General features: G+C 39.2%; 2 protein-coding genes across 2 annotated transcripts in view; one reads left to right on the forward strand and one right to left on the reverse strand.

Annotated features, from left to right (window-relative positions):
- Positions 1–5,856, forward strand: part of sev (receptor protein-tyrosine kinase sevenless) — a gene marked incomplete at its 5' end in the record, with an annotated part of 43,098 nt that extends 37,242 nt beyond the window's left edge. Inside the window, 1 exon segment of the mRNA XM_076207586.1 lies at positions 1,518–5,856. Within this exon segment, the coding sequence (XP_076063701.1) occupies positions 1,518–2,563 (1,046 nt within the window).
- Positions 5,857–8,131: 2,275 nt separating this feature from the next.
- The window catches only part of LOC143038423 (uncharacterized), a 4,350-nt gene continuing 2,481 nt past the window's right edge, over positions 8,132–10,000 (reverse strand). The window contains exon 4 of the mRNA XM_076207589.1: positions 8,132–9,561. Within this exon, the coding sequence (XP_076063704.1) occupies positions 9,388–9,561 (174 nt within the window). The 3' untranslated portion in view covers positions 8,132–9,387. The remainder of the gene's footprint in view (positions 9,562–10,000) is intronic.

Raw genomic sequence — 10,000 nt, forward strand, 5'->3', positions numbered from 1 at the left:
GTGGATTGGAAAATATAGATTTATTTTTTTTGGAAGAATTAGGTAATGTAAACTCTGCCGATGTTGTTTGAACGAAAGATGTTAGACGACATGACGTCACGGAACCTCTTAGTCGATTTATTTATTTATTCATTTATTTATTTGTTTTTCTTTTTCGTCAAGATAATTATTTTCACACTCCCCTCCCACACCTAACCCACTCTCCACCCTCCCCCATCTAACCCTCTCCCCTAAACCCACTTTAAACTTGTCTTCTTAACCCTGCCCCATACGCCGTTAATTGAAGATAAACATACTGCCTGGATTTATGAAATGCTGTTGCGCATGCAGCGACGTCGCCTTATGTCTTAATGCTTTATTTGCATGAAATATTTTGCTTATGCTAACATTGTATGGCTACAGGTGTCTTCGGCCTGGACAACTTCGCTTACGACGAAGACAGAGACGAAAACTTCAACACTCATTCAGGTTTGTCAGCTTTTGTCTTCGCACTAAAGTCGTAGGAGAGACTTGATTAATGATTAGGTCTTGCAGCTTAGCCTCTCCTATACTCCCTAGATCAGGAGTTTTTAACCTTTTTTACCCGCGTACCCCGAGAGTCCCCAGTCCATCGACCCGTACCTCCATTGACCTGACACAGAATACAGAATGGCAATATATCAAAACTAATTGAACATACAATGGTACCACAATGGTTCAAATTGTAATGACTGTATTCGTCAGTTAAGCATTAACATTCCCATTTTCTCTCACCGCAGATTTAAAAGTTTAATTAATCTTTCGATAATCATCTAAGTGCCCATGTTAACCGTTCCGCGAACCGCAGTTTTAGATAGTTTTCTAACTGGTGAAATGATGTTGGTTATAGATATAAATAAAAAAATCACTGTCATTACCAAATGATAGATGTCTTATATGATCACATTTTGCATGCAAGACGAAAAGAAAAGAAAAGAGGAAGAAAAAGGAGAAGAAAAGTGTGTCGATTAGTAAGGTACATTTTTTTTATCATCCATTATATCTTGTGAGCAAACATATGGAATTAGATAAAAGAAAAAATACAATATATATATATATATATATATATCATCCTAATAAATAATTTGCACTAGATACTTATAAATCAAAAGTTAGGCAGGAAATTGTTTTTTCGATTGAGTAGTCACATCAAGTCTTGCGTGTTTATGGTCAACTACAGTAAGACCTGAATGTTTTTAGTCTCATCTTCAGAAATGACTGTAAATATGTGGAAGTAGAGGAAGGAATTAACGCTTATATATAACTTTTGTTTGTATTTTAATTTATTTGTCTATTCAATTATAGATATTTTTATTTTTTATTCTTTTTTCATTATTGTTTTATCCTATGTTGCTTTTATTACTATTTCATATTGTTTTTATTATATATTATGTTTATATTGTATATACATATACCAAAGGCTTTTTCCCCCTTACAAGGGAGGTAGCCAAAAAAACATGTATTTATTTATTCTTATTTTATTTTTTTCTCTAACACAGGAGGGTCCATAGCCAGTCGGGAGGACTCAGGCACAGGAACCGGCTGGTGCCGAGGAACCAGAGAGGGTCTCGACCCTGAAGAATGCGATTCGTTCTCGGGGGCGAGCACCTTGCCCCTGACAACGCCCTTACGGAGGACTCACCAGTACCTGCAGTTACTAAACGAGTCCGCCCCAGACTCCCCATCACCCTCCCCACTCTCCCCAAGGGCGCAGACCCTACCCATAGGGACTCGTCCCCCGACGCAGGTCCCTACGTCCCTTGGGTTGTGGTCCTTGGCGTCGAGTCCCACTCTGCCTTCGTCCCCTGGGACGTGCACCTACCCGTCGGCGGCCACTTCGCCCGTTCCTGACTCTCCGACGAGTGTGACTTTCACCTTCCCTTTGCCGCCAATGCCTCCGGTCAAGGGGGCTGGAGCTGCCGGCGTGGCTGTAGGAACGACCTCAGGAGGCTCGTCCTCCCCACTACCGCCTCAGCACTACCTCAAGCCGTCCAGTAACCGCTTGTACCAGGCACCCAGTTCCTCCGTCTCCTACCCGTCCCCATCTTCCTCCACCTCCTCATCCTCGGCCTCAACGCCCGCCACCCATAGCGTCTCTGATTCGGCCAGCTGCGCAAGTCCTTCCGTGTCTCCGCTACCTCTCCAGCACCACCAGCTGCCTCCACAAGTCCCCCCTCACTCAGATCCATCCTTTCAGTCTTGCCTACCCCCGTCCCCATCAGGAACTTCTTCGGAAAATCCTCAGCGGCCGGTGTCCCCGATTGACGTGCCCTCCACGTCGGTCTTCGACACATCGTGTGACTCCGTAGACGTCTCGGACATCATGCAAGACCTAAGGGATGACCTCGATCGCCTGGAGGAGGAAGACCCCGAGGTGTCGCGGGTCCTCCTCAGACACAAAGGAACAAGAGGGAAGAGTCAGCTCGAGAGTCTTCTCGAGCTGGAGAACAACAGATTAAGTGGAGTCTCTGCATTGTCAGCTCTGAGTGGACTAACGACCTCCACCGTGGACTTGGACAGCGCGCCGGGACAGTCCTGGTGCTGAGTTCGTGAACCTTTTGCCTGAGACTTCGTTGATGTCTCCAGGTACGTTTATGACCAAAGACTCGACATCTAGTTTCGGTGGACATTCGAGTCAGGAGTTGAGAAGGGCTTCAAGAAGAGAAACCATTATTTGGAAGAAGAGAAAGGGAGGATATGACTCTGAATAGTGGCGAAAAGGTGCTAGATTGCCCATCGTTCTTACTTCAGGAAAAAGAAACTTAGAACCATATAGTCCAAGAACTTGATGGAGGGAACCAGTCTCTTTTCTGTGCTTGTGCGGTCTCTGGCGTGACTGCAAGACCTGGAAATGTACAGTATTTTGTGGGTTCGAAATAAGTTACGCGCCGAGATTACCGAAAGACGCAAGATTTATATATCCTATACACGTACAAAATTATATTATGTGTTCATTGTTCTTCGTAGCGAGTCTTCTGGTGTTATGACACTCAATAGCACAAGACTATAGATCGAAGTTGTGCCATAGAACGACTATCTTTGGCACCGTGACTTGAGTGATAACCAAGATTACCAGACAGATGTATTATAAAGATAAGATTACCGACGCCGATGGTCGCGGCTTATGACTATAAACTCAGAAATGAAAGAAAAGGTTCATAGATTATTTACTTCCATCACAGAGAGCAGGAGCAACTTGCTCGCTTTCTCGGGTCGATACACAAGCGTTGTCCGTACACAGTATTTGCAATACATGTTCTTATCAAGAACGTAATGTACACTAAGGTTCTTATCAAGAACGTAATGTACACTAAGGCTAGACCAGTGGTTCTCAACGTTTGGTCTGTCCACGGGTACCCTAGGGGACCACAGAATATCCCAAATGGATCCTCGAACCAAAGCTATAGTGGATGATTAACGATACAATTCAGTGTTGAACTGATCTCCAGGAATCAAAGCGACAGAAATGCATAAGCATGGGGGTTGTGTGAGGAGCTACGTTGGGAATCCCTGGACTAGCCAAAGTTTCCTGGCGTAATACTGGGAAACGATTTCTCTGGTGCCTTTAATCATGCTTTGTTGTCTTATCATTTCTGTCCTCTGGTCATTCCAAATGCTCTGTTTTGGGGCCCACATTAAGTCACATTGTTATATCATCTCCTCTTCTTTTCCCTTTTCATCGAACGCATATCTGTTGTTTATGTTGATTGTCTTACGAATCATGTTACTTCCATTATTGTACATATTTCATCCCCAACGTTCTTCTTCTAAATACAAATCAGACGTAGGATGTAGGGCTGAGCATTCTGAAGAGAGAAATTTATATGAAATCCTTTATTGATTTATAGTTAATAGATATAGAAATAATAGCTACCAAGACTGAAATCGAATCAGGAAAAAAAGAATCGTTCGAAATGTCGTAAAATAGTCTGTGATATATAGAGCTTCATTTTTTTTTTTTTTTTTTTTTTTTTTTTTTTTTTTATCTTTGGGGATAAACACGAGATGATTACCTGTCTGAATTTATGAAAAGAAAGTTCTAATACGATGTTTTTATGGCAGATTTGAAACATGCTAATGCATATCTAGTAATGTTATTTGTGAGTTAGTAATATCAAGATTGATATGGGGAAACTTGTATACATATCTAGTGCTTTACACAAGAAGAAATTGTTAATATGAAAAATAGTCAAAGATGGCTGCTTCCTTCTGCCCGATCTAGAATCATTTAAGTCTTCTAAAGAGAACGTCATATTGGAAGATTTTTCTCTAACTGTTCTAGGTGCCAAAAAATCTAGAAAAATCTTCGTTCCCAACAGCATATATTTCTTTGTGAATATTTAAAAAAGTGTAAAGATTTCTCCCAATTCGAAACGACACCTTGTTTAATTTTCAGCAGTTGAGGGACTGTATAAGGCGTTTCTAATTTCTAAGACTGAGGACACATATCAGAACATCTGTAAATTCACTTAACAAAAATTCATTATCCATCATAAACATTCACGTTTATCCATCAACACCCTACTTGGATACAGACCATGGATTCTAACTTTGTTCCGGGAATAATGAGGTACAATAGCAATGATGTAATTCAAACAAGCCCGGCCGTCGCGAGCTTTGAACTCGGGTCCCTCTGAGCTTCAGTCCCCGGCTGTTGTATACAACTTTTGTTCTTTAAGAAATTAAAATTTAGCACTTGGGCTAGGGGATCGTTTTACCTCGTTTATCCGGACAATACTCCCGAAATCCGAACACTATGGTTCAAATATCAGTTATGATAACTATTGCCACAAGTTTCATTAACTGGAAACCCGTAACCCCACAACAACTGGCAACGATCCCTGGACACACCCATAGATCCATCTAGGCCAGTAGTTTCCAAACTAGTCCCCCCCCCCCGCCAGGGAAGGGTGAGAAGGATACAAGTAGGACGTGATTTCATTTTCTCAAATAATCATTATTTAATCAGAATAATTCAATCATCCCAGGAACAAGTATCTGTCGTTACATACTCGTAAAATATAATTCTATCAATCACCCCCAATCCGTTTTCTATGAAAATATAAATAGAAAGGCTATAAAGAGAAGAAATATATACAATTTCATATAAATACAATAAAAGGTGATGGGGGGGGGGCTCTGCTGGAAGTAAAAAAAGGTCAGCCAGAAATTAGATCGTTTGGAATCCACTGCTCTTTAGGTTGTAGGATAACGATCAGTCGCCGGTTGTCCGCTCTCCAGATATGCAGAAGTGTAAGAAATACACACCTGATAGAGTAGAAATCTTAGGCTCGGTCCGGGGACCGACTGCCGGCCCCTCAGGGTTGCACCTCCTGATAGGGGGTTAAGGATGGGAGGTTTTGAAGATGGTAGAAAGGGAGATGTGCCTCTCTGACGTCCTTCTTGTAGGACCACCACCAGAAATAACCTGTCGTTGGTTTTACAACGCGCAGGACATACATTATGAGCTTCCAAAAGTAATGTCACAAATTTTAATCACAAATCATTAATATTAAGATTTTTCATAAAGGAAAATACGATGCCAAGACGTTTATATATAGATTGTTGTGTTAAGTTATACATTGTTCCAGAAATAAGGAAGCATTTGCTAAAAGTGATAAGAGCTAAAAAAAAAAAAACAATGGAGCATTTGCTAAAAGTTACAAGAGCTTAAAAAAAATGATGGAGCATTTGCTAAGAGGTGCGTCATTTTAAGTTTTCATCAAATGTACATCTTCAGAGTTCATTCCCTGATATCTATAGTTGTTTCTTGTTTCTGTTTATTGTAGAAATGTAAATATACCAAAGATTATTGTAAATATAATTATCATCATATTATACGTTGGGTTTGCTTTGATTCCCTTTTTTATGTGAAGAGAAACATCGCTGTATGTATGATTATTGCTGGTGATCAGGCGTCTATGTATAATGCAATACACAAGCCTAAACGCAAACGAAAAAGGGCAGTGTATATTATATATATTATATATATATATATAGTTTGTGTCATGACATTTGGAAATAAACTCTCCTACTGGGATTCGAACCCTCGCCTGAGCGGTTTGCTTTTTATAAGACGAAGACCGTACCATCACGCCACGGTCTTTGTCTTATAAAAAGCAAGCCACTCGGGCGAGGGTTCGAATCCTAGTAGGAGAGTTTATTTCCATATATATATATATATATATATATATATATATATATATATATATATATATATATATATGTATAATGGCTCGGGTTCCAAATAGCGACTGTCATAACAGCGACTGTCATAACAGCGACTTCACAATCGCGATTCTTTCAAAACAGCGACCATCACAACAGCGACCACATAATAGCGATTGTATTATAAGAGCGACTGTCATAACAGCGACATTATCGCATCAACTGGGTACGACGTTTCGGCCAGTCCTCCAAATGTTGCTATTATTATTTACTTATTATTGAAAGAAAATGTATTATTAAAAAAATAAGAATATATATATAATTTCAAGTGACAATATTTTTGCACATACTGTGTGAAAACGAAATTAATTTTATGAAACAAATTATCTAAATTGAAATTATACAGTGCACCAAGTTATCTAAATTAAAATTATACAGCTTTCATGTGTGGACTAAGGTAAATGGTGTTATTGTTGCACAAAAAGTTGCCTAACATTGATAACATATCATAACAAGGAGTCTAGGGTTGGGTTGTTCAAAAACTAATTCTGGCGTTAGTTTATCTTGATGTTAAAAGTCATGGTAACGCTCTGTGTTACCATGATGTTTAATGTCAAGATAGATTTAACGCCAAGATAGTGCAAAAAATGATTTTGAACAACCCAGTCCAGAAGTTCAACATCATTATGAGCATGTAGGAGGGGAGCGTATCGAATGTAGGATGTTTCAGCCACAGACGTTTCGGCCACTGACGTTTCGGCCAAGACTCTGCAGGGTACGACGTTTCGGCCAATCCTAAATGTTGCTATTATTATTTACCTATCATTGAAAGAAAAATAATAAAAGAATTAAAAAACCGACGTAGGACGTTTCGGCCAGTCCTCCAAATGCTGCTATTATTATTTACTTAGTATTGAAAGGAAATATATTATTAGAATTAAGAAAATATATATCATTTCAAGTGACAATATTTTTTGCACATACTGTGTGAAAACGAAATTGAATTCCTGAAACAAATTATCTAAATTGAAATTATACAGTGCACCAAGTTATCTAAATTAAAATTATACAGCTTTCATTTGTGGACTAAAATAAATGGTGTTATTGTTGCACAAAAAGTTGCCTAACATTGATAACATATCATAACAAGGAATCTAGGGTTGGGGTGCTCAAAAACTAATTCTGGCGTTAGTTTATCTTGATGTTAAAAGTCATGGTAACGCTCTGTGATACCATGATGTTTAATGTCAAGATAGATTTAACGCCAAGATAGTGCAAAAAATGATTTTGAACAACCCAGTCCAAAAGTTCAACATCATTATGAGCATGCAGGAGGGGAGCGCATCGAATGTAGGATGTTTCGGCCACAGACGTTTCGGCCACAGACGTTTCGGCCACTGGTGTTTCGGCCAAAACTCTGCAGGGTACGACGTTTCGGCCAATCCTAAATGTTGCTATTATTATTTAGTTATTATTGAAAGACAAATATTATTAAGAGAATTAAAAAAAACCGACGACCGAGCAACCGACCAGTAAATTCACTTTAGTGAAACATGTAAACACAAACAAATAAATATGAGCGATAGAAACATAAGTCTGCGACCTTTTGAGCATATTTCATTCTGAACCTATCTCACAAAGTAAACACAACTGAACACGCAAATACAAACACGAAAACACAAGCAATTGAAACATAAGTCTGCGACCATTCTGACCGGTTGATAGTAAAGTCGCTATTATTACAGTCGCTGTTATAACGCGGTCGCCGTTAAGACAGTCGCCGTTTTGAAAGTCGCTCACCTGATTACGTCGCCCTTATGAAGTCGCTATTATGACAGTCGCTGTTTTGACAGTCGCTATCCTGCCCGGATGCCATATGTATTATATGTGTGTGTATGTATATACATAAACAATACATCAATACAGGAGAAAGGAAACCTGAACACAGTGAGTACTCTCATGTATTACATCCTCAGACTGATTACATAGTAACATGGGTATAAGTAGTGTTTAATATATAACCATGAGGGAACATGGGCAAAAAGTAACGAAAGAGAGGAAACGTGAACATATGAATTTGGATCGGTGCATGATCTCACCACTCTGCCAGATTCTCGTTCATAGTAAAATCGTAAACAATTTATCACATTAAGAAGGCCCATAACTTGTATTTTCATTCTCTGCACATCTGTCTGAGATTAAACATGATTTACGTACATACACAAAGAATATGAATTTACAATTCCCTTTCCCACTTTACAACTTCAATTGTCGCCACTTTCTTCCAGCGCCAGAGTAAACACTTAATTCTTGAAAAGGGATTACTGGAAATGGCCGCTTTGATGTACAATTATCCTTTCCTTTCCCTACATATCAATCTTTGTTTTCTCCTGAACTCTGGAGCCAGCCCCACAAACCCATAAAACAAAAACAAAAAATCACAATCACCTGTTCCGTTAACGCGGGTGGTCAATTTTTATCTTCTCTCAGTCGCCTATTCCGTGAACGTGGGTGGTCAATCCTTATCTTCTTTCGTTCACATCCTTCTTGAATGAGGATAGTCTTATCTTTGAGGTCCTAAGATCCACCCATAATAAAGGGGTGTCTCCCTTTTGATAAAGCACTTTAGATTGCTCTGCAAACACCCTGAAGGGGTAGATATGGACGAGGAAGAGACAATAGGACACATTCCCAACATTTTTTTTTTCTAACGCCCAACGATTTGATCTTCTTGGTTTGAGCATCTAGTCTTCATCGACCAAAGTAGTTTTCTACCCGAATGAATAACATCATCCTGTCTTAATCAGAACAAATTCTTCAGAACCCGTCTCCGTGATTGGAGATCTTAAGCCCATGCCACAATAATGGGTTATCGAAATGGATTCATGAAGGTATCCAGAAAGACATAAAAGGTATTAATTGGGTATCAGTTTATCATGAAGTTAAACTTATAAGGTACTTTTTGGGGTATTTGAAAACGGCAATAATGATAAAAGAACCTGTAGGATATCGAGAATAGAAAAAAATATCATTGAATTATCAATAAATCAAAAGAATCCTCAGCCTTAGGTGATGAGTACTTGTACGTTGAAGCTCGTAAGGTGACACTGTCTGGAGAAATGACTAAAATAGGTTGTTCCACTACGTTTGTGCCTGAGTACACATACGCTCTACTGGTTAAAAGGAGTTAGGAGATGTGATCTAGGCTTGTGTGGCAGTCTTGTAGTTGAAGAACGTCTCCAATGCATAAGCAATACATCCAAAACAGCAGAAGATTACGGCCGCGATGCCCCCAGATGTCCAAGTTAGGTAGATGCCCACCAAAATGGTACTAACGAAGAGAAGCACAGTCATGAGGACGCTGAAAGCGCTCTCCTGTCGAAAGAAAACGGGGAAAGGTCGATTACAAAAGCTTCTACTTGATTTGTTCTCGTTGTTATTAATGAATGTAATGGAGGAAATAGAGTTGGGGAATAGGCAAAAGGACGGCAAGTTGGCAAAAGGATATTCGCTCCCATCGTTGACACACAGAAGGGAAGAGCGACACGCAGAACGACACACAGAAAAGACAAAGACAAGAAAAAAAAAACATAATCGAAGTGATAAAAATTTCCGTTGACACCAATATACACGTAAGAAGGAAAACGAGAATAATTACTCCAAATTTGGTTTTTGTATACTTAGGGAGAAAGTCACCTTGTTTATATAAACATATTGATGCTTGAAACAGTTTCAATATGTATATTTTCATTTATCTATTTATCATTATAATTTATTTGTTTGTTTATATATTCTAATTGTATTTTTGGAGAAG

The sequence above is a fragment of the Oratosquilla oratoria genome, chromosome 24, assembly GCF_046742065.1.
Source record: "Oratosquilla oratoria isolate Oo_2021 chromosome 24, ASM4674206v1, whole genome shotgun sequence".
Taxonomy (NCBI): domain Eukaryota; kingdom Metazoa; phylum Arthropoda; class Malacostraca; order Stomatopoda; family Squillidae; genus Oratosquilla; species Oratosquilla oratoria.